This window comes from Letharia columbiana, assembly GCF_014066305.1.
Source record: "Letharia columbiana isolate WasteWater2 chromosome Unknown Sc0000012_s0, whole genome shotgun sequence".
NCBI classification, from domain to species: Eukaryota; Fungi; Ascomycota; class Lecanoromycetes; order Lecanorales; family Parmeliaceae; genus Letharia; species Letharia columbiana.
In genome coordinates this window covers 535568-558573 of record NW_023501050.1, presented here as the reverse complement: position 1 = coordinate 558573, position 23006 = coordinate 535568, and the positions used below count along the sequence as shown (strand labels likewise).

General features: G+C 51.5%; 8 protein-coding genes across 8 annotated transcripts; 3 read left to right on the top strand and 5 right to left on the bottom strand.

Moving 5' to 3' along the window:
- Positions 1-80: 80 nt before the first annotated feature.
- HO173_004720 (uncharacterized protein) lies at positions 81-969 on the bottom strand (the record flags this gene model as incomplete). The annotated part of the gene is made up of 2 exons (XM_037306642.1): positions 81-598; positions 804-969. The coding sequence occupies 2 exons, from the start codon at positions 967-969 to the stop codon at positions 81-83; spliced, it is 684 nt and encodes a 227-aa protein (XP_037166580.1).
- Positions 970-2275: 1306 nt separating this feature from the next.
- Positions 2276-2943, top strand: HO173_004719 (uncharacterized protein; the record flags this gene model as incomplete). The annotated part of the gene is made up of 3 exons (XM_037306641.1): positions 2276-2453; positions 2588-2847; positions 2920-2943. The coding sequence occupies 3 exons, from the start codon at positions 2276-2278 to the stop codon at positions 2941-2943; spliced, it is 462 nt and encodes a 153-aa protein (XP_037166579.1).
- A 1072-nt stretch (positions 2944-4015) lies between these two features.
- HO173_004718 (uncharacterized protein) lies at positions 4016-4796 on the bottom strand (the record flags this gene model as incomplete). Its single annotated transcript, XM_037306640.1, has 2 exons — positions 4016-4495; positions 4554-4796. The coding sequence occupies 2 exons, from the start codon at positions 4794-4796 to the stop codon at positions 4016-4018; spliced, it is 723 nt and encodes a 240-aa protein (XP_037166578.1).
- Positions 4797-5229: 433 nt separating this feature from the next.
- On the top strand, positions 5230-5779 carry HO173_004717 (uncharacterized protein; the record flags this gene model as incomplete). Its single annotated transcript, XM_037306639.1, has 2 exons — positions 5230-5368; positions 5418-5779. 2 exons carry the CDS (start codon positions 5230-5232, stop codon positions 5777-5779), a joined length of 501 nt encoding a protein of 166 aa, XP_037166577.1.
- Positions 5780-7581: 1802 nt separating this feature from the next.
- Positions 7582-13223, bottom strand: HO173_004716 (uncharacterized protein; the record flags this gene model as incomplete). Its single annotated transcript, XM_037306638.1, has 4 exons — positions 7582-7808; positions 8634-10475; positions 10521-12731; positions 12788-13223. The coding sequence occupies 4 exons, from the start codon at positions 13221-13223 to the stop codon at positions 7582-7584; spliced, it is 4716 nt and encodes a 1571-aa protein (XP_037166576.1).
- A 2368-nt stretch (positions 13224-15591) lies between these two features.
- Positions 15592-16846, top strand: HO173_004715 (uncharacterized protein; the record flags this gene model as incomplete). Its single annotated transcript, XM_037306637.1, has 5 exons — positions 15592-15698; positions 15757-15804; positions 15860-16245; positions 16315-16416; positions 16500-16846. 5 exons carry the CDS (start codon positions 15592-15594, stop codon positions 16844-16846), a joined length of 990 nt encoding a protein of 329 aa, XP_037166575.1.
- A 2361-nt stretch (positions 16847-19207) lies between these two features.
- HO173_004714 (uncharacterized protein) lies at positions 19208-19654 on the bottom strand (the record flags this gene model as incomplete). The annotated part of the gene is made up of 1 exon (XM_037306636.1): positions 19208-19654. One exon carries the CDS (start codon positions 19652-19654, stop codon positions 19208-19210), a length of 447 nt encoding a protein of 148 aa, XP_037166574.1.
- A 750-nt stretch (positions 19655-20404) lies between these two features.
- HO173_004713 (uncharacterized protein) lies at positions 20405-21394 on the bottom strand (the record flags this gene model as incomplete). Its single annotated transcript, XM_037306635.1, has 4 exons — positions 20405-20522; positions 20580-20760; positions 20815-21168; positions 21241-21394. The coding sequence occupies 4 exons, from the start codon at positions 21392-21394 to the stop codon at positions 20405-20407; spliced, it is 807 nt and encodes a 268-aa protein (XP_037166573.1).
- Between the last annotated feature and the right edge of the window lie 1612 nt (positions 21395-23006).

Here is a 23006-nt window from a genome sequence, read left to right as displayed (position 1 = left end):
CGGCAAATCGAGGATACAATCAAAATTTGGGGAAAGGCTAGATTGTTTTTCTCTGATACGGACTGCAATCAAAGTGCTGCTCAAGCGGGTGAAACCGACTTTGACTTGTCCAGTGACATCAGTGCAACAGATATAACACCCGAAGCCAAGATGGTGACAATTTTAATGGAGAGGTGTTCTTCATCGTCCCAGGGAATCATGAGGTCGTCATAGAATATGAACCCTTCTATACTTGCCCAGCTCCAGGTGGGCGCTTGAGAGGAAGCGTGTTCTTCTATGAGATCCTCCCACTGAGCTCTCCACAAAAGTCCATATAGCAGAGCCTTCTTCCATAGACCGGCTAAGTACTCATCGCCTGAGAACGATTGCACTCGCTTTGCAAGGCCCGATATCGCCACCAACTTGTCCTTGGCTCTGGTCAACTTGCAGCCACTGTAAGCATCCACAATCTTGTGCCAGTATCTCAGAGCGTACTTTTTATTACTTGAGACTTCCAACTTGTCCTCCTCGGCTCTGGTCAAATTGCGGCCACTACAAGCTGCCACAACATTGCGCCGGGATCCCAGAGCGCGCTTTTTATCACTTGAGACTTCTGTGTCTAAATCGAAGCTCTTCAGTCGTAGGATTGACGTGGGTCGCGGAAAGCAATCTGGGTAGGTTTCGCACGCATCGAGATGGAGACACTCCCAAAATAACTGCTCTTGATTGTAATGTATAATACGAGAAGCTAAAATACGCTCTTGGGACAACCCATGCTCTTCAATTCAACGGGGACTTTTCAAGATGAAGTTTCCAAAAAGTACTAGGGTGCACATGGTAGGATCCGTTATGTGCGAAGTTGTTCCACCGCGTTTCAACCGTTATTGGAGGTATGAGTGAAAGATCACGATAGAAGAAGCAACCTTGCTCGCTGTAAGAAGCATCCGCTGCTGCAATATTACAGTGCGTATTTTGATAAACGTCCATCATCGTAGCGGATTCGTAACGACAGTCCTCCGTCGAGTCGAAGAATGCATAGAGCATCCATCCATCAATAGCGAATGTTAAGCTCCCTTGTAACTTGGATAGCCTTCCGAAAACTTCTAGGAAGCTCTCTGAGTTTGAAGCCCGCCTTAAGGTATTCGATGTCGTACTAGTCAGCTTGAAGAACCTGGCAGTGCCCCAGCAATGACTAAGGGTCATGTAAGGTGTCTCTGGTGGATTTTGATGGGTTATGCACAGGCAAAGTTCGACGTCAGTATGTTGTGGCTGCAGGTCAAGTAGTCGTGTCGGATAAAAGTTGTATAGTGCTCGGTGATCAGATCGTCCACATTGTTGATGATATCTAAGACAATTTGACATCCAGCTTCTAACTTGAATGAAACAATCAGTAGATGCAGTATTGTCCGATACAGCTACCTCTCGTTCTTGCGGAATTGGATGTAAGCCTGACGACGAAGGACCTAGGAGAACTACACGTTTATCAGCCCAGTTTCAGTGTCATTCAAAAACGGAGCAGGACACTTTAATGAATAAAGAGGTACCACACACATATATGTAGCAATGGGTCTCCGTCGTCGACACGATTTTTCCGTGCCCAGAAAAAACTGCAAAATTGAACGATATCCCGAAATCTATATTGCGTGAAGCTCGAGCCTCTCTGCGGAGCTCTCGCCTCACTATCTAACAGTGCGCGCCAGATCAACGTGCAGATCTGACAATGCTCCCTAGCTGCTTGGCGCAAACCGTGCTCTGTTGTGTGACGGATTCTCTGACGTGGGTATTCGTTCTCTGGAAGATCTACATCTATCTGCAGCCAAAGATCTCCTTGGAACATCTTTAGGCAGGTCTCACAGATCATGGTCGCCAGGCGTTTGTCGGACATCTTCTCCTCCAAGCGCTGAATTGTAGCTTCGAGCTCTTGCTCTGTCCTGGAACAGCTACATAAGGGTCGGTACTTCCCGAGTCAGCAAATCCAAAACCCGCTCCCCCAGTTCGAGGCGGAAAATTATTGTACGCGAATCAAAAGTGGCGCGGATCCTACGCTCTATGGTATTGGTTTATACCATTGTACGCGAATCAAAAGCGCGCAGACCCTAAATCAGGTAAGGCCGGGTACATTTCCGATGGCTTGGCACCTCAAACGTCACTCCCGGACCTTCGGCTTCTCCCTCCGCGATTCTCCTCAAGTATCTCATTAGAATGGCTTCTGGTCTTAAATTTTCGACCCTCCTAACATTTATCCTCCCTTTATCACCCCCAGTCTTAAGCAGCTACCCAAGCAGAGCAAAGCACAATGGACCAATATAAATCCTCCTATCCCTCCACTCCCGAAGTCCCTTCTTCGCTCCACCAATTCTTTAAAACCTTTTACAAGATATCCGACACGCCTGAGGCACATGAGAAGTACGTAGATTGCTTTACGAAAGATGCCGTGTTAGTAATGGCAAGTACCAAGGTGGAAGGGTCTGATGGTAAGGAGGTCTCTTCGCTTATTCCGAATTGCTCTACTTGCATTCAATATAGAAAAAGGGCCTGCTCCAAGGGCTTGAAACCCGCTTTTGTATTGTGTTGTATACTCTGCTTGCTTTTGACGCGTGCAAAACAGCAGGAATCCTCTCCCTCCGCCAGAACATGTGGTCAGCAGTCTCGTCCCGTTCCCACCACCCGACAAAGATTTTTCCCTTTGCTCCGGTGTCAGAGTCTGAAGCGGAGGTCATGCTCTACGGTACTGTAGAGTACGGGTTTAAAGAAGGCGGTAGTGATGGCAAAGACTGGGCTGCTAGAGCGCTCCTGGTGAATAGTGGCTCAGAGGGCGGAGTGGGCGGCTTGGGAGGCTGGAGGATGAAGTTCTATCAGGTGTATTTGGTAAGTGGCATTTTTCTTGTCGAATGATAGATCGGTCAAGAGCGAGATGAGCTGATTTGGAGAGTGGGGTAGGATACAGCTGCAAAAAAAGCATAGGTTTTCGCGTTTCTGCGCCTTTCCACTTTTTTGAAAAAGAAAAAATAGCACTTCAATCTAAGTTGTCACGTGTGTAGTAGGCAATCATCTTGCTGCATTCGAGAACGCTGCGGGCCAAATCCGTGCCAAATGCGAACCAAATCACATATTGGGCAACACTTTGAGCCGCAATGTTCTGTTAATCTTTCGAGATTCAGATCTGACCCGAGGCTGTTCGGCACAGAATGCCGACTAGGATAGTGCACCCCGAGCATCATCTGTGTGCGGCTCAAACTATCTGCAGCTCTGATAACAGAGTACTAAGGGCGTTCAATACTTCGTGAACATCTCGTGTGCTGCGTTCACTCCGTCATTCCCCTGCCGATCTGTGTTTTACGTGTCGCGCTCAGACAGTCCCAATCATACTTTGACGGCTGTGAATAGCATTATTACATATTGGGTGGGCCTTTCGAACTCTGGTCTACTCATCCGCCATAGGGGGTTTCTGAGGTGTTTGACACCGGTGCTTGTAAGCAAATGGGAGAAGAGGGTTGGAGGGGCGCGAAGGGCAAATCACGTTTACCATAAGTGTTCTGATGAATGCAGAGTCTACGGACGTAGGTGAGAAAACAAAAATTGTATCTTTTCTAAGCGAGCTACCGTGATTGCCCTGCTTTTAGTTTCAACCCATTCTCACTTCCTGCTGAACCTATCTCTTCGAGTCGAGGATTACAACCTTGTTGACAAGCGGAACCATCCCCGTCTCAAATGTGCGAATCATCGAGCCTGCTTCTAAAGTTTCATCGGCTATAAGCGTAGAACGACTCACTATAGCCGCATATAAAAGGCAGCAAGTCTATCAACAGGGACTTTAGGAAGGGACTGAACTATGCACTGCTAAATCTAGAGGTTGTTCACAGGGTGTGCAAAGACTTAAGGGTACTTTCCGCCCATTTTTGTCCTCTACTGCTGTGTGTAAGGAGTTTCAGACAGAAGGTCCCTTATCTCACTCAGACCATTGCCTGTTGAGTCAGGTATGAATACGACTCCAACACTGCGATCCCCAGGTACCAAGCGCTGTGCTCTTGAGTTATCACCGACCGTCTTCCATCTTATGTTTCAGTTGAATGGCTTCCCATCCCTTTCTCACCACGTCCGCAGAGATGCCCCTCCCCAACTTCTCAATAGCTTCTTCTACAGGCATCAGGTAACTCTCGTACAACGCCTCCTCGGCATCCACCCCTGTGTTTTCGTGTCTGACTGGCTCATAGCCCTCTCGTTCCACTTCCATCCTTTCCCTGAGAGTCATTTCGGGATTGAATTTGGGCGGATACTGGTAAGCCATGCCTTGCTCCTTCTCCTGCGCTGACAGTGAGACTTCAAGATCTGGGGGCACCGTCTCGGCTATGTACCAGAAGAGGATATACTGCGCTGTCCTTGTGACGGGAACCAATTGAGTCCAGACAGGCTCAGTCACAAAGGGCGTAGTTGCTGCGCTGGATGGAGAGGGATTGTGGGCTTTGGGTTGGCGAGTGGGTATTGGAAGAGGGAGAAGACGGTTGCGGTAGCCTGACTTTTGCACAAGTCAACACACAGTCGTAGCGCAGGTCCCAGTTGAGCAAGGCACCCACTTCTTCAAATCCTTCTCTTTCGGCACCGGAACCCGTATCCTCGCTAGCATCTCGGCGGCCTTTGGGCAAAAAGTAGTAATTGTTCGTGCTGTGGTAGCAGAGAACCACACGAGAAGAGGCAAGGTGGAAGATAGCCACGCCCGCGCCAATGGTGGTGTTAGCACTATCCCAGTTGCCGACGATAGGTAGATCTGCTTTGGGGATATTAGTATGCTCTTGGTACAATCCAGCCTTTTGAGACATTGTTGTAGATACTGCTGTCGAGCTTGGTCGATGGGGCTTTGGACGGTGGAAGAGAGACTTCATTTGGGAAACTGACAATTCGTCTCACCAAGGAGGTGCTGCCTGCTTCGTAGCGTGGTGAATCCATCTTATCATGACTGCACTCACTTTGCACTCTCTAGTCTTGAGAGGAGTCTCAGGTCGAATGCCCTAATCTAATCTACACTAGCGCGCTTTCCAGCATCTTGCAGTGACGAATTTCACTTATCTCGGGTGACTTTTTGCTACAGGCTGCTCATATCACACCAACAATGCAGCCAGACACAAGTTGGAGCTGCGAGCTCCAGGCTACACCGATGGGCAGTTGGGATTGGTAGGCGAGGTGGGAAGTTGGTTTCGCAAGTGAGAGGCTCCGAAGACTGCGACCTTTCAGAACGCCAGCTTTGCTCCGAAGATGTCGGACAGTCCGAACGCAGGCCACCGTCAGGAAGAGGAATGCACATCTGTGGCCCTGACTCACGACATCCTCAATCCCCTCTCTATCATGGCTGAGGTCAAGAGCCCCAAAGCTGGCGCAATTGTGCTCTTCGCTGGTAGGCTTTCAAACCATCCTCAGCCCCACATCCATCTAAAAGCTACCAGGTACTACACGGGACAACTTCGACGGCAAGCCCGTCACGCACCTAGAGTATACTTCCTACCCGCCACGAGCTCTCCAAACTATGCTTTCGATTGCGCGCAGCGTGAAAGAAAAGCACTCCTTGACGGCCATCAGCATGATTCATCGGCTAGGAGTTGTTCCAATCGGTGAGGAAAGTATACTGATTGCTGTGTCTGCTCCTCATCGACAAGATGCGTGGAGGGGAGGTGAAGAGGCGTTGGAAGAATGTAAAGAGAAGGTTGAGGTGTGGAAGTTGGAAGAATTTGATGGAGATGAGGGCGGTGTGTGGAGAGCTAATAGGGATGGGGCTACAGGTGTGCGCGTTGCCGACCACAAGGAGTGATGGGGGAAAATAGGGATGAATGAGAAGTATGATCCCGACGTTGAGGGCATTGTGCCCTGAAGTGTTGGCACATTTGGATTAGAGGAACCAAGTTGTGGAGAAAACCAATCGGCTTGAACTCTTTGCTGTGACACTGGTGGTCGGGCTGTAACCCGGTGCTGTTGTAAGGCTGGCTGAGAAGAAGCCAAAGATTGCTGGGATCAACGACCGGATCCCGTGCTTTGGCTCACTGGAGGAGGAGCAGCCCGCTGTGTCTGAAATTTGACACAAAGAAGAAAGATCGAGTTCTCGGGAAGTTAAATGGGACGGTGTAAACATTTGCTTAGTTGGCAGGAGCGGAAACCATTTGAGGGGCAGATGTGTTCTGGGAAATCATTGGAGGCACTTTCAGGGGTAGAATCTCATGAAAGAAGGTGGTCTAAAGCTTCTCACTGCCAAGCTCTTTTCTGTCTGGTCTTAACCAAATTCCCGAGTCAGAACCATATTCGAGTCTTTGTTCCCCCACACTTTTGCATTTTTCAAGGCTCTTCCATTCGCCTATTTCGCATATCTTGAACTCACTGGACACAGTGCGGCAATCGATTTCATCACTCTAACCGACAAACAGGCTGTTAGACATTCAGAATTCAACTATCGCCAACATGAAAGACTCTTCAGCTTCAAGCCAAATGATCTAAGACAACAATCTCATGCCATCTTTCGAGAGTACCATGACATCAAATGTTCAAACCCAACTCACAGTCAATAAGCGCTAGACCACCGTGGTCAAGGACGACGCGATGAAATAATTCACAGAAAATATGGGACACCTCAACACGGTCGACTTTGCTCAGGATATTTGGTACACCACTTACATAATAGACCTACGTACTCCGGTCACTATAACTCATAAGAAAATAGAAGGAAGAGCAAACATGGCGTCATCGTCAAAAAGGGTGGAACTTGAGTAGCGCAGACCAAGATGTTGGAGACTGACCTGACTCACCGACCACGATCGCGAGCCGTACAGAAAATAGACTCCAGGAGATTTGCAACTATTGTCGGGCTGTGAGCGACTTGCCCTTCGTCTGATTTGTTACAGATCGCAAGGAACAGGTATCGGAATGTTGAAATGAAGGGATGAGCCGAATCACAAAAGCTCGGGGACCGGGAAAGGCTATAGGAATGGGTGACAGAGCGTGGCATTGCATCGATATTTGAAACATGGAACGAGAGGAAGACTGACAGCTTGATTCGCTCATGCTGTTCAAAATGATAGCGATCGGGGATTTGATAGAAATGGGGCTAGAGAGGCGTGGTGAGATATCCAAAGAACGCGGGCGGAGGATGAGGTTCATGACGGTGGACGACGTAACGGATTTGAAGGCATACGTACGCAGTTAGATATCAGCACCGAAGCACCATCACACCTCTTGAGGACGTTCTTCCCTTTCGAGATGCGGTCTCGAAGATTCTAAGGATCCCCCCGAAGAGCGCACCTTGGCCAACTCCTAGCCAAAAATCCAACACTCAACGCGCCGAGCTCCAAAGGATCCCCCCGAAGAGCTCACCTCGGCTAACCCCCAGCCAAAAACCCACCACCCACCGCACCAATCTCTCCATCCCAGACGCGATCGACCCCCCTAAACTTTCCCAACCCAACAGACCAAAACCTCCCTCTCCCCTTCCAACCCTCGTCAGCAGACCCCCAGAACCCCAACAAACACAACACAACCAATCCGCATCAAACCCGCCACCGTCTCCCAAAGCCCCAGACTGACACAATCAGCCGAATATACCCAACCACCCACCGTCCACAAACCCTAGCGCCTCGATCCGAAAACAGCACAGAGACCAAGACCACGGTCACAGCGAACAACAACCTCATCGCGAACGAACGGGTGCGACAGGAATAGACGATCCCATGCCACACGATCTAAACCCTCAGCGCAAGAGAACCCCCAATGAATAGTAGAGAGAGACACAACCTCCGTCGTCTTCCGCCCGCCAAACATGCCCGTCCGGTCGCGCTCTGATTGGATTCCGGCACCTGGACGTCGTCAGACGAACGACGGGATAGATCGGGATAGTATGCACCCACGTGCGCTCAGTTCATAAGCGATGACTTTCATGATTGCGACACCGGATTTTTTTCTACTTGCGGTGGGATGGGCGGGGGGGGGGGGGCTGGGTGGTATGTGTGCCAGGAGTGGAAAGGCGGGAGACGGTGGAGAGAGAGGTGGCTTTTTGGCGATTGATGATCGGGGGATGGGTTTGATGAGGGGTGGGTGTGATAAGGGGTGGGTGTGGGTGTGGGTGTGGGGGCGATGGTGAGGGAGGGGTGGTGGGGTTTTGGACGGGTGGGGGGGTGTGGGAGGAGGGTGCGGGAGTGGGGAGTTGGTGGTTGGGGGTGGAGGAGGGATGGGAGGAGGAGACGGACGGGGGTATTTGGGTGGGTGGGAGGGAGCAGTGGTAGGCTGGGTGAGGGGGTGTGGAGGAGGGTGGGCGGGAGTGGTGCGAAGAGTGGGGAGTTGGTGGTTGGGGGTGGAGGAGGGGTGATGGGATGGGATGGGATGGGAGGAGGAGACGGAGGGGCGTGTTTTGGGGGGGGGAGGGGGGAGCAGTCGTAGGCTGGGTGAGTGGTTGGTTTGATTGGTGTAGGCGGGCATGGGATACAAACATAGACTCTATTTAGTATGAAGGGAGATCTCAACGATGGACGGAATGTGATACTTTGCTCTGACGCCGTGAGCGCAGGAGCATCATATATGATAATCGAGGTGAAAATCAATGGCGCTACTCAAGGGTATTTCCAATCACACTATATACATCCACCACCCTCGCCCCCCCCTACCAAGTACCATCAACTACTAACAATCGTTAACCTTCGCAAATTCCCCACTACACCCGTCATACGCCTCCCACCCCCAAATCACACAATCAGCGTACATGATCCCCCCATGCTTATCCTCGCCCGACCCCGCATCGCAGCTGTTCGTAATCGCGTCGAAATACACCTGACACCAATAATCCGGGCCCGTGGGCACCGCATCGCGTATCTCCGGCGCCGGGATGTTCGCGCACTCGGGCCGGGGATCCCACTGCATTTCGAACTGATACAGCATGAGTCCCGGGGCGTCGAAACGCATGGTGTGGAAGGCTGGTTTTCCTTTGACGAGAGTGAGGGTGTCGCCGACGCCGTTGTCGGATGGGGTGCAGAAATCGCCGATGTTGGAGAGGATCTGGTTCGTTTGCGCGCGCGGGATCGAGGTGTAGATTGCGCCGGAGTCGGTGGAGAATTTGGCGCCGCAGGATAGGGTCGTGCTGGCCATGTCGAATGAGCTGGTTGTGGGGGTTGGGGTAGGCTTTGGGGCAACGGCGGCTTTTGATGCGGAGACTGAGGCGGAGAGTAGGGCGAGTGTGTTTATGGGGCAGTCATTTACGGTGGGTTGGAGCGTGTAATCGCAGTTTCGGGACACCGTGCCGGAGACAGTGGCGGACAGGAAACCGACGTAGACTTCATTGCAGTTGCAGTAGTCGACCCCGGGGCAACCTTGTTCGTCGCCTGCGTCGACGGCGTTACAGCCGTCGAGGCCATTGACGCCGGGGATGTTTGTGGGGCCAGGTTTGACGGAGATGGGGTTGATGGTTTTGGATGGGAGGGCAGTGAGGTCGCAGTTGGCGGAGGCGCCGCTTGAGGAGGGGAGGGCTGCGTAAGTGGCTTGGTCTTCGCCGCATTGGCACCATACGGTTGGTGAGAACCAGGAGACGGTTAGTGCACTGCAGTCGGGTTGGGGGGTACTGGTCGGAGCGGAGGTGATAGAGCGGGGTGTGGTAGTCGGGGTGGCAGTTTTGGTCGGGGTGGCGGTCAGGGTTGGGTTGGTTACTAGGGTCGGGGTGGCAACTAGGGTCGGGGTGGCAGTTAGGGTAGGGGCGTCGTCGGTATCGAGGGTTGCAATGTCGGTGAAGGGTGTCAGGGTGTATACGGTTAATAAACATGAGGATGCGTCAGTGGTGGTTTGGGTTATTGGTGCTGTCGCATTTGCAGAGGCTGTTGCGGTATCTGTTGAATCATCCGTCACAAGCGTCGCGAGATCCGTGAAGGATGTCAGGGAGTAAACAGTTAATACACATGAGGATGCATTTGTTGTTGTTCCGGAGGAGGTCATGCTGCCGAATGTGGTGATTCCGCCTGTGTCTAGAGTGGCGAGGTCCGTAAATGGAGTGAGTGAATAGATACTTAATACACATGAGGATGCGCTGGTGGCGTTTCCTGACGAAGTCATGCTCCCGAATGTGGTGATTCCGCCCGTGTCTAGAGTGGCGAGGTCCGTAAATGGAGTGAGTGAATAGATACTTAATACACATGAGGATGCGCTGGTGGCGTTTCCTGACGAAGTCATGCTCCCGAATGTGGTGATTCCGCCCGTGTCTAGAGTGGCGAGGTCCGTAAAGGGGGTAAGTGAATAGATACTTAATACACATGAGGATCCACTTGTAATAGAACTTGAAGGCGTAGTACTCGACGGCATAGTACTCAGAGGCGTTGTACTTAATGGAGTAGTACTCTTGCTTGGCTTTGTCTGGGTTTGCTTTTCCTCGCTTTGCTGCTCTTGCGTTTTCTTCTCCTCATCCGGCTCTTCCTCGTCGGGGTTTCCATCTGGATCATTGGGATTTGGCTTGTTCGGATCGCTGCCCGGAGTTGAGTCATCAATATCTAGTCCAGATTAGCATCGTACTGCAAAAGTAGGGCACTACCTACCAGTTTCCGGCGTGTTTCCTGGCGAACTGCAGCTCTTTATGAAGGGAATCGGAATACACGGGAGTGAGAACGATGGCAGGTTGAACTTTGGGAATGAGAAAGAAATATCCGGAATCGGGGGCAGATCCCATAATATGATACCTGCGCCTATGGGCCCACATACTTTGCATCCAACGAGGACGGGCACGATTGTTGTATGCCCACTTTTATCGGTAGTTGTGAGCCACGTATTGGAATGCCAATCAGCATTACTGCTGGCTTGCGCGTAGAAACCGGCGGGTATGGCGGTATTGGTGGCAGTGACCGCGAAAGTATACTGGTTAATGGCAGGCTGTGAGCTGGCTGAAGATCCTTGGCTCATCGTGGAGGGTACTGAGTCTCCCGCTGAAGATCTCGAACTTGCCATCAAGGCCCCTGAGCTCCTGGTCCCAGTCGCACCTAGGGAGGGTAGAGTAGTCAGAGTTCCGTCTACGCTGATCGCACCTCCCGTAGCCAAAGCAGGAATTTGGAAAGTATGGCTCGAGATTGTCATGGCAGAGCCTCCAACGGTCAGAGTCCAATTCGCAGTAGCAAGACTCGTTGGATTGCCTGTGAGTGTAACACCATCAATGGTGTAGATAGAAGACGGTCCGGTTGTCATGGGAGCAGAACTGGCACTCTTAGTAGATCCTGGAGAGGCTCTACTGGTTGCCGTTGGGGTCGAAAGATGAGTCACGGTTCCGTCAACGTTGATTGCATTGCCGGTGGCTGCAGCGGGGATTGAGAATGTATGACTTGAAACAATAGCTGGTGGGCCGCCTGGTGTGATTGTGCTGCCTGCAATGGTGAGAGCGGAGCTCGGATTTCCCGTAAGCGCAATCCCGTCGATAGTATAGACTGGGGAAGGGGGAGGCGTGAAAGTCGGTCCAAGACTGGCGCTAGACTTTGAGATGGAGCTGGTGGCAAAGGCCTGAGATGGCGTTAAAGGCGACAGTGTACCATCGACAGCGATTGTGCTTCCCGCTGGTCCTAGAGAGAAAGTATGGCTCGAAATAGTGACAGCTGGTCCACCAGGCTGTACGGTGGCAGTTCCAGCGACAAGGCCAGATGTACCACTGGTGAAGACTATCCCATCGAAGGTATAGACACTCAGTTTAGCACTGTGACTTGACATAGAGACAGAGCCTGCGGTACTAGGCACTTGAGGTGGTGTTAGAGCTGATAATGTTCCGTCAACAGCGATTGTGCTTCCCGCTGGACCTAGAGAGAAAGTATGGCTCGAAATAGTGACGGCTGGTCCACCAGGCTGTACGGTGGCAGTTCCAGCGATAAGGCCAGACGTACCACTGGTGAAGACTATCCCATCGAAGGTATAGACACTCAGTTTAGCACTGTGACTTGACATAGAGACAGAGCCTGCGGTACTAGGCACTTGAGGTGGTGTTAGAGCTGATAATGTTCCGTCAACAGCGATTGTGCTCCCTAAAGACCCGAGTGAGAAAGTGTGGCTAGATACCGTGACGGCGGGTCCACCTGGCTTCACAGTGGCAGTCCCAGCAATTAGTCCCGACGCCCCACTGGTAAAGACGACTCCATCGAAAGTATAGACACTGGGATCAGGTTGCGTTGCCGCTGATGACGTAGGAGACGATACTGATGTGCTTGCTAATGTACTTGGGTGACCATTTAGCATTGTCGTGATTCCCAGAGTCAGAGGGCTGATCGTTCCGTCGACCGCCATCGAGCTTCCTGAGGGGCCGAGGGAAAATGTATGACTAGATATTGTCACGGCATTTCCTCCAGGCTGGACCGTGGCTGTCCCAGCGACAAGGCCAGAGGGTCCACTTGTGAAAGTAACTCCATCGAAGACATAGACACTTGAGCCTGGCACAGAACTCAAACTACCTGCTGAAGGAGCGGAGCTGGCCGGATTTTCTGAAGAACCGAAATGGGCAGTAGTTGCAAGAGAAGCGGTGCTCGCTGTCACACCGGTACCCCAAGATGACTTTGAGGGGAAAAGCCCTAAGTTCGAGCTCGAGCTCGACAGTCCACTTGCCATACCAGAAGCACGAACACTACTCGCTGAGCCCGGGATACCTGCGCCATTTGTTGGGGAGGCAGAGCTGACTGAAGATGCTGAAGACGCAGAGTTCGGAGTGGCGCTTGAGCCCATGGTACTGCCTGATATACTGCTCGCTGCACTAGACATTGGGCTTGGCGGTGTATAGTTAACTTTTTAGGGCATATCAGTATTCATGAAACTTCGAGTATAATCCTCTCTCACGTACTTGAGTAATTCATTCCATTGGAAACGATCCATCCTCCCCAATAGTCTTGACTCACCACGCATGATGAGAGGATAGCATTGAAGTTAGTTGCACATTCTTGGGAAGGTGGACGGTTAGTGACACCCGCTGCAAGGGAGATATTGAAGAAATAGGCGCTGTCAAGGGCATAGTATGTTTGTGTGGTGCCGCTACCACTGACCCATTGTTGAATCGAAGGATCGCAGGCCTTGCTGATTGTAGCGTCGCTGGCAAGTGAGGACTGTATTGCCGCTGCAGACGAGGCTGTGGGAGCTCTTGACTGGATACAGGATGGCGGAATTGCTGACGAGGATGCAGCTGTCGTTGCAGCAGACGCTGTACTCTGAGCGCTGCTTTGGCTAGACTCCAGCAATAGTAGAAGTAGCAATGGGCAAGAGAGTGTCCTAAAGTAATACATACTGGATGCACAAAGGAAAGAAGCTGCGCCGGTCCAAAAGATGTACCCAGGAGAGGCTCAAATGCAGGTAGAGATAAGAAAAACTTCATTCTTACAGACAGGAGCATCATGGCAATGGATAAGCTCTACTTTACTCTTCCAACAAGAGATCAACTCTTGAAACAAGGATGGAAATGAGCACGCTTCATCTCACCAACGTGGGTCTATTTTCGAGGTTGCTATGTGCGGCGGCGTTACCTGAGCCGGGTTGGGGTCTAGACAACATGGACAAAGGAGAAGTTGAATTCCTTAGCAAATTTAGATTCCATCACGAGAAAATGACTCTGCTCGTGAGTGTTGTAGCTCAGATAGCATGAGGTTGATGTGGAGCACAGACGGGAGGCTTAGAAAATGCATGTGCCAACACGCAGCGGTCGGTTGTTGAGACAGAAGTGGATGTTGGGTAAGAAGAAGGATAAAGTAGTTTTAGTCTCGGGCAAAGCTCGCCGATTGGGTAAGATAAATTGACCAGTGGATCTGAATCGTGTCGCAGCTAATGTGCCTGAGGGATTACAGTATGACAATACTATTATTAAAGCAGCATAGCTAAGGTACTCTCATGCTTTCATCGGCCTATGGGAAATGAAGGTTAAGGGTGAAGGTTGGCAAGCGTGGGGGGACCTTAGAATATGCTTCGCCGCCCGGGCCGCCTGCTAGCTTGCTTTCTGCTGTAACCTCTAGGTAGACCTAGTCTCACCTCAGCCTCACCTCAGCACCTATCATTCCTCCTTTCACACCACCATCTCCGCCGACCGTCCCAGTCGCAGTGCCAGATGATGCAGCCACGGGAGTTGAATACGATGTCAAAACAATAAAGTAGACAACCGATTCCAAGTCCATCATAGGTACTTACTCTACCTGACTCTTCAGCGTCTGGCTAAGGCGTAAGGGCCGGATATTAATTGTCAAATCGAGGGTGTGGGTCCAAGTCGATGACGCGTCAGATACTGTAATATGTGTTTCTCATATGTAACTCATAATGTCAACCCTTCTTTTGTGGCTTTGTTGCAAATCATAAACGACTTTGGTTCAAGAGAGCACAAAGAAGTGAAGTCTTTGACTTTGCATCTTACTCACTGCTCAGCGACGGAATTCCGCGGACGATCGCAGGGTTTGCGAACCTGTAAGGCTAACATTCAGCTGCGACCTCCGCTGTTAGTCAGATCAGCACTGTGATACCAATACGCGCATTGAAATCAGGCGTCCAGTAATTCCACCAACGCTCAAGTTGAGACAATCATTCTGACACCCTCCATCGGCCCTTTTGCAACCGTGTGTGGCGTGCATGTCCGAGGTACGAATTAATCACTATGTATAGTAGAAACACGTATCAGCTCTTTAGCTCCACAATGCCATCAAAGGATCTGCTAGTGTGGCGTTCACCTGGAGCTAGTGCCATGAGGCTATGTCGACAGGACCTGTGCCATTGACGCAGCTTCATGCCCCCAATGCCTATCCACACCTGTATAATTGTTTGACCTAGGCAAATTCGCTAGCCAGCACAGGGTTTGATGAGTCTTTCGAGAGCCCAATACTATACTCCTTTAAATCTCACTATTTGGACAGAGTCAACCTCTGGACCTTTTGTTTCTCTTACGGGATGCAGCTACGCCGCCTTACTTGCTCCTCGATTGCGGATTTCAGAACCCCAACATCTTGTTGGTGCTCTCCTTCCTTAATTTGTGATTTTCTTCAGCCTGCGAGTACGTGCGTGAAGAGGCTCAGTATCGACGGCCTCTTCCATCACAACGGCCTCACTCCATGTTGGCCCCGTACCTGCTAGTCCCATTGTGTTGCTCTGAAGGTGGCTCATAACCAACACTTGATCAGAATGCCTCTAATCTCGCTGTCTTTTCGTGCCACATACGACATCGTGAGGCTTGCGAGGAAGTATGATCATCTCAAACCTGCGGCTGGGGTCGTCGTTTCATGCATTGATCTGCCGAACACACGCTTTAGACTTTGGTTTGCTCTATAACTGTTTCTCACTACTGGATAGCAGTCTGTTGGCCCGCACGCCTTGGCCTTGTCCGTTGTCCCAACAGCTTCAAACAGCCGTGTGCCAAGCTCTGGCCGCAGTCGTGTCATTGGATTTCTATCCAACAACGTACTCCGAGTCTCTTGTGTTGGTACAGCTTGTGGAAATGAAAGGACCAAGTACACTAGAGGCGAATCAAATATATCGAGAGGATGCGGCCTTTAGAGGCTCTTGGTGCCCTCCCTGACTTTCGTTCGGCTCAAAAACTAGTACCTGCCCTCATTGAGTGTCGCATATCCTTGGAAAAGAAGTTGTCAAGAGAAAGCCAGCATTGTCTGTCCTCAACACAATATGCGGTTCCACACTCATCAAGTCTTCGGAGCCCTGCTCGGGGTCTGTGTATGGGTTGCAGTTGCTCGTTCTGTCCTCGACTCCAAGAGATTTACACCTGAAGAGAGGTATCGATCTGAAGCCTCCTCGTTGATGTGAAAGGATCTAAGCTGAAAACAACGACAGGGAGCTATCAGCCAACTCTGACGACGAATATGCGGATATCGAGGCAAGGTATACCCCCTACACCAGCCTTTCGTCCAAAGTCTCATGACTAATGCAACAAAAGAAATGCGTCGCTACTCTTCGCCCGCGACACGGACGGTCCTATGGCTGATGACACACCTCCGGGCTTCGGTTGCCGCTCGATGTGTGGCATAGCTACGCCGAGCACTTCAAGCAAGCGACAACTGGAGGATCGTTCCTGGCTGCAAAAGCGGGTATTCGAGCCGTTTCCCCCTACACCAAACACCCAGAAGGCTCGTGACCAGTACATGATCACCCACGTTGACGCACTCCAAACGGGTCAAGAGATTGTTCCATACGTGGATAACGCGGACGACTACGCAACAGCTGTCACGGGTGCACTCGGCACCACAACTGTCACGTTTGGCATGCGGGGGATTTGCGGATGCACCTGGCTCGCTGTCATAAGTCAGAAACGGGTCTATCTCGGTAAGATCTGTATCACCGTGTCCGCGTCAGTTCCATCCACAGCGCTGACCTTTGCCGGGAACCTCTCAGGACACTACTGGGAAAGCTTATCATTTGGGAAACCGGAAGGAGCAACCTACCGACTGCAATTCGCAACCCAGGTGACCAACTTCCTCACCTCAGGCTACAAAGGTACATTCAACCCATCTTCCCCCACCCCTTCCCTCCAAACCACCCACCTCGAACAATCATCCTAAACCCCTTCCCCCCCCCAGGCCAACCATCCCTCGCCTCCGTCGCCGCCGACTTCAAAGGCGATCCGGGCCTGCAAGCCTACATCTACACGCCGGAATCCGAAGCGAAGCCCGGCACCCAAGAGTACCCGGACAAGATTGCGAAAATGGTCAGCGCGATCAACGGCCTCGTCGGCGTCGCACCCACGGTCCGGACGTACGACGCGCAGGACGCCAAGACGCCCAGCGGGCAGACCACCCTGGAGAACACGGGCGCGGGGCACATGCTGTTCGATTACGACCCGACGGGTGGGAGCCGGGCGAAGCCGAATGCGTGGCGGATGTTGTGGGAGAGTCAGGTCGTGGCGGTCGGGCAGTGGAAGGCGTGAGGGGCGTGCGAGGGTTAGAGGGAGCGCGTATGTATGTATGTATGTATATATATATATATATATACACCTAGCACTAATCCATCTCCAAAAACCACCCCGACAAACACAACCCGCCGCGCATCGAATCAATCGACGAACGAATCGAAGAAACAAATCCGCCGTCGTCGTGAAACCTCCGAATCAACCTCGCCCTAAGATTAACCCACCTATCCTCAAACGACCCGATCCGTCCCTTAGCGACCCTTTTCCAAAAAGCTTCGAGTGAGGCAGATTTCACGCTCGCGGGGCCTAGGGAAACCTACTCGTGGATTCCAGAAGTGAGTTACTTGATAGAGCGAGGACACCAATAGATAAGATTATTTCCACTCAGCGGCATGTCGCTTGATCTATTGGTGTCCTCGCTCTATCAAAGGTAACTCGTCTCTGGAATCCACGAGTAGAAGACCCCTCATCCGTAGACGGAGCATATGTACCTACATACATACTCACGAAACCACCCGTCTCGCCGGAATGGGAAAATTTTCCCCCTGTAGGAGCGAGGTAGGTAGGGAGGTTGGTAGGTAGGTAGGTAGGTAGGTTGGTAGGTGGTAGTCTCAGTGGCCCCACGCAGTGGTCCGAGCAGGAAACCCTGCCAAGACTTATTTTTTGGTGTATTGCCCGATATGTAATATTCACACCCTGCGTACATATGATCCTTAACAAAAATGCGCAACTACGATATGGCCTTTTTGGAATTCTTGAAAAAAGTCGAATAAATAGTCAAATAGGCCCTCGTCAAATTAGGAGCTGTGGTGCAGTGGTTAAAAAGTAGGCTTCCAATTCCATTCCACCAAAAAACTCAGTTAACTCAGCCATAGCAGCGGCACCAGTACTCAAGAACGCCGTACGTCTCAACAGACGCGCAGACACCATGCAGGAATTCCCTACAAATCCTCGGGGTAACCGCCATGGTACTCGCCGGACCGACGGCGCGGCGTGTTGGGGAAAATGCGTGGCCTCGCCAGTCAGTTCATTACTTCGGTCAGACGCCGCAGTCTCCCCCTATTTTTTGGACGGCCCAGCTTACGAGAGTCGCCGCGGCGATGCGTGTAAACAAGCAAGCATGCATGCAAGCAATTGTATAGCTACCGAACTTGCGGAGAGCAGAGCGGAGAGCGAAGCGGAGATAATTCATCCTTTTGGTGTGAAGTCAGATATTGGTGGCGGCGACATCGATGAATGAGAATATCTCGCACGACGTCGGAGTCTCTTATGGGTATATGGAACGTAGAAAAAGACGTCTTTGAATGTAGGAAGGTCTGCGTCGTCGTCATGAACGAGCTGATCGAATGTCGCTTGGTGGTGTTCTCCTCCCTACTGCCCGGGAACCAAATATATGACTTTTTGAATTTCTTTCGATCCGAACCATCAAAAGTTTTCAGACTTCGCCATCATGTAGAGGAAGGATGTTACTATAAGGCATAGAGAGGTTAGTATCTGAAGTTCGAAGATACCTCGCCGTCGCCGCCATGGAGAAAGTTGGGTACCTGAGTGTCCCCAATGTATTCCACACCCACACGAGCTCGTTCTGGGCGTGCCAACCGCGTCAATATCATTTAAGGTATGTGTGCTATGATCCCTCCAACTCCTAAGCGAAGCGTATTCGAGTTGATGTATATTTCTATAGGGGGCGTATCTCGAGTACTCGACTTTCTGATTAAGGGTAATATAATAAATCTGCCCTGGCAATTCCTTAACCCGGTTCGTTATATGATCTTTCAATGGTGCTGAATACGATGCGCTATCGTCTGAGGTTTTCCTGGTAAAGGTTGATCGGTTGAAGGTGGGTGCTGTGAGCGTCAGCGGAGATCGCGGTCCCGGATCAGCTTGTGCGACAACAATAAGCCATCCGATCCTAATAAAAGGCTTAAATACTTAATCAGCGACCTCGATAGGCCTATTCGCCCCGCGATTGACTTCAAAGGAGTATGTGGTAGTCGTGGAAAAATCGTTGAAAGTCGCGAATTTCGCATTTCGGTCAATTATTGCGGGTGTCTCATACAAAATAACGGTCAATGTAAGCGATTCCATGGTTTCCTACTCAGACTCTAAGGGGGTATGCCGTAATGAGCTTGCGATATGATTGGCCCCCGAAGCGAGGAACGAGTGTAGGGCTGGCCATAGGGTACCCCGCTAAGCGAGTCTGAATTACTGAGACTAGGTAGGTGGTAGATTAGATATCCGTCGCAGCCGACACGCCTTCTTCCGTTTGGTTTTCTGTCGCACTGGCGCAATATTCTGATGTTTCATTGCACACCTGCGCACCGCTACCTGCGTGGGGGGATGTAGAGTGTATATACCAAAGCCAATGCACCCATCCACTCACCCACCCACCCATCCATCCACCCGTCCATCGACCAAGAGCGAACCCCGTGCCGGCGATGCCAATGGATTATTCTTCTCGTTGTTCGTTCGTTCGTTCGTTCGTTCTTTCTCTTCCTCTCTCCCTCTCTTCCTCTCTTCCTCTCTTCCTCTCTTCCTCTCTTCCTCTCTTCCTCTCTTCCTCTCTTCCTCTCTTCCTCTCTTCCTCTCTTCCTCTCTTCCTCTCTTCCTCTCTTCCTCTCTTCCTCTCTTTCTCTTCCTCTCTTCCTCTCTTCCTCTCTTCCTCTCTTCCTCTCTTCCTCTTCCTCTCTCTCTTCCTCTCTTCCTCTCTCTCTCTTCCTCTCTTCCTCTCTTCCTCTCTTCCTCTCTTCCTCTCTTCCTCTCTTCCTTCCTTCCTTCCTCTTCCTCTCTTCCTCTCTTCCTCTCGTCCTCTTCCCGATCAAACATGACAACAAGATCTCCGAAGTCGGAGACAAACGTCGCAGCCGGGGCCAAAGCGATGAGCCGAGCACGTACCTGAGAACATCCTCATCATCATCGTCGTTCGCTTCCGTGCCTTCTTGACCGTGACCCTGACCGCCGAGGATTTAACCACCTATCTACCTATTGTTGAATGAACGAACAAGAGGCAGGCAGGCAGGTAGGTCGCGGCGAAGGTGCGAGGGAAATCGGGCGGGCATCGGAAGGAATCAAGCAAGACGTGGTGGGATTCTCGCGTCTTCTTCCGTTCCTGATTGGGTAACTGCCAGCGCGCGATTTGCGCCGGTATGTATGTACGTGCGATGTGGGTTCAGGAGCTGGGATTGGGGGAAGAGGAGGGGATGGGACGTATGTGATGAGACAAAGGACAGAAGGGGGATGCGCGGAATTCGGGCGGTCACGACTGAGTTCGTATGTATATACAGAGCTCGCACGCATCAGTCAGGGTGACACACGGTAGAATTTTCTGTTTCTTTCCCCAAGTCTCTCATTTTCCATTGTCAAAAGCACCACCATTAATGATTACACCACTAGCTAAATGCGACAAGCATGCTTTCGAGCCAGCCGGTGGTCTCTCCCGCACCCGAAACTAGACTCCTCCGTCTGTAGAAAGCAACGACCTCGTCATCTGCGATGCGCGCATGTCCACTTCTCTCTCCATCATGGGTATCGATAGGTCGAAAGGCATCACGAACATGCTTTTTATGTATGACGGATTTATGCGAGGAAGATGGCAGCGAAGGCGGCGAGACCGGCGACGGCGATTGAGCTGCCGACGGTGCTGGCGGCGCCCTTGAAGGCGATGGGGGAGCCGGTCGCGGATGGTGGCTTGACACTAGAGTGCTTGTTAGATGGAGAAGTCTTGTGGGTAGGGAGTTTGGAGATGACTTACGCTCCGGTCGAGGCAGCAGCGGTTCCAGAGGGGGCAGCGGCACCAGCAGCTCCACCAGCGGGAACGCTGACAGGGGAGCCTGGGCTCGGGGGAAGCTTGCCGGATGGCGAGGCGGATCCAGATGCACCAGACTCGCCGTTGGATGGGGAGCCAGAGCCGGAGCTTGCAGAGCCGGAGGAACCTGACTCGCCGCTGGATGGAGAGCCAGAGCCAGAGCTTGCAGAGCCGGAGGAACCTGACTCGCCGCTGGATGGAGAGCCGGAGCCAGAGCTTGAAGAGCCAGTTGAGCCAGTTGCTGCGGGGGTTGGGGTAGCGGTGACGGTGGAGTAGATGGTGACTGGGGTGCAAGATGGGCAGGTTGGGCATGCGGATGCGCCAACCTCGGCTGCGACAGCTGGAGAGCTTGAAACAGCTGGGACTGGGACGACTGGAGCAGGGGCCTTAGGAGAGCCGGTCGCGCCAGCCTGTCCTGGGACAGGGACAACTGGGCTGGATGGCGACGGGGTCGCAATAACGGGAGGGCTGACCAAGGAGGTAGAAGATGCACCAGCCTCGATGGGACTTGGGGTTGGGCTTGAGACGAAGGGCACTGGGACAACAGACGGGGTCTTGTGAGCCGGGCAGTTCTTGACGGTGGGTGCACAGCTGGTGAGGATCTCACCGATGGTGCTGAAGGCGGTGGCCTCAGCAGCCGGAGTCGGTGCTGATGATGCGGAGACCTGCTCTTGGACCTGGCCGTCCGAGAGTTCGTTGGCCATACCAGCCATGACGGCGGAGGCAGCGCTCAAGGCAGCGAGAGCGAATGAGTAACGCATTTTGAGTGATATTTAAATGTGTTGAGGTTTTTTGGGGGGAAAGAAGGGGTAATTGAGAGAGTGAGAAAGTGGTAAGTTATTAGAGAGCGTGTAGTATTTTAGTCTTTGGTTAAAGAGAGTGGATGACCGAAGTCTGAAAGCTGGCAAAGAGCAGATAATTTGTTTGAAGAGACAGAAGTTGGATAAAAGAAGAAAGAAAGAAAATTCAAGGCTGTGCGGCGGTAAGAGTGATCCTTATAGGAAGAGTGAAATTGCAGGTGATGATCGGTAATAGGGGATCCAGGAACAAAGTTAGGCACGGCGCAAATTGCATGCACGTCGGCTCCACCATTGCGAGATTTGATTAGCAGGGAACGAAGATCCATGCTTAGTACCGTCATTTCCTGCAGGTACGCGGTCATTGGCTGATTGGCTGATTGGCTGAATCGGACTCATTTGAGAGGGAAAAAGTTTCAACCATCTCGCGTCTGGTCGAGTAAGAAACATGTTGACTCTTGGCCTTGCAACAACAGCTTACGATATTTATTGTTACTGTCACAATCATACTGCTTCGCCGTGTAAGAGCGGTGAAACATGACGGATTGCAGCAGCTGCATGTCTGCATCTGCATATGTACAATAAGAAGCAGGGTCCCCTGGGTCCCCTGTCTTTGTTGGAACGGATGCCAAATTTGTCGGAGAAAAGTGCAGCGTGAAGTCGAAGTCCTAGCCTTGACTAGCCTGAATTAGCTAAGGCCAACATGACGATTACCCCTGAACTAATGCAAGCGCTCAAACAATAGCGCAGGAATCAAACAGCCTATCAGAACGCCATTCCAACTATTCTTTTCGACTACAAAGAGTATGGTACAACAGCTTTGCAATTTGAGCCTCGAAAGCCATTGATAATAAAAGGTATTGTCCGTCGACAACGTCGCGTCGCGTGCATTGTCCTCGCGGTGTTCAAGGCTCACGAGATGGTCTTGTCAGGTCTAGGCCCGGTAGGAGAAGACTGGTATTAAACGTACAATGATGAGCAAGGCACCATGGAAATGGCTCCGGTCATGTCAACGTGACATGGATTTCATTTCTACATTCCTCGAACAGCCTTTTATCACGCTTTGTAGAGTACCATGCTACGAAACTGCATCACAATAACCAGCTGTGTTAAAGAGAGTGCCAGCAGCTTTGTCAAGGTTACCTGCGGTCAGCATCTTGTAAAAAAAAACTGGTCCGTGACATCCAATCCCTACAACTGCCACGGGGCAAGCCTATTGAATGTGTCGACTTTCCGGCATAGATCATGCCAGGTGAGTCGCCGCCTTGTACAACGGAGCCATTCTTAACACTTCATCCATCTCCCACTGTCGAGCTGGTGGAGCAACACTCTCTCGCACCACTCTCCGAACCCATACTCCAAGCAAATGTTCTTGCTCTTATTGTTTCTCTCGCTGTGGCCTGTTCACCCATTAGCTTGAAAATTCCCCGCTAATCCTTCAGAAACCCTCATTACGATGAAGACTCTTGACAAACCTCCTCCCTCTTCTACTCACTCTACGCGGGATCCCTCTTCGCATCGCACCTCGTCAACAGATCCTCGAACACACTCTTTCATTGAAGCTTCTTGACAAAGC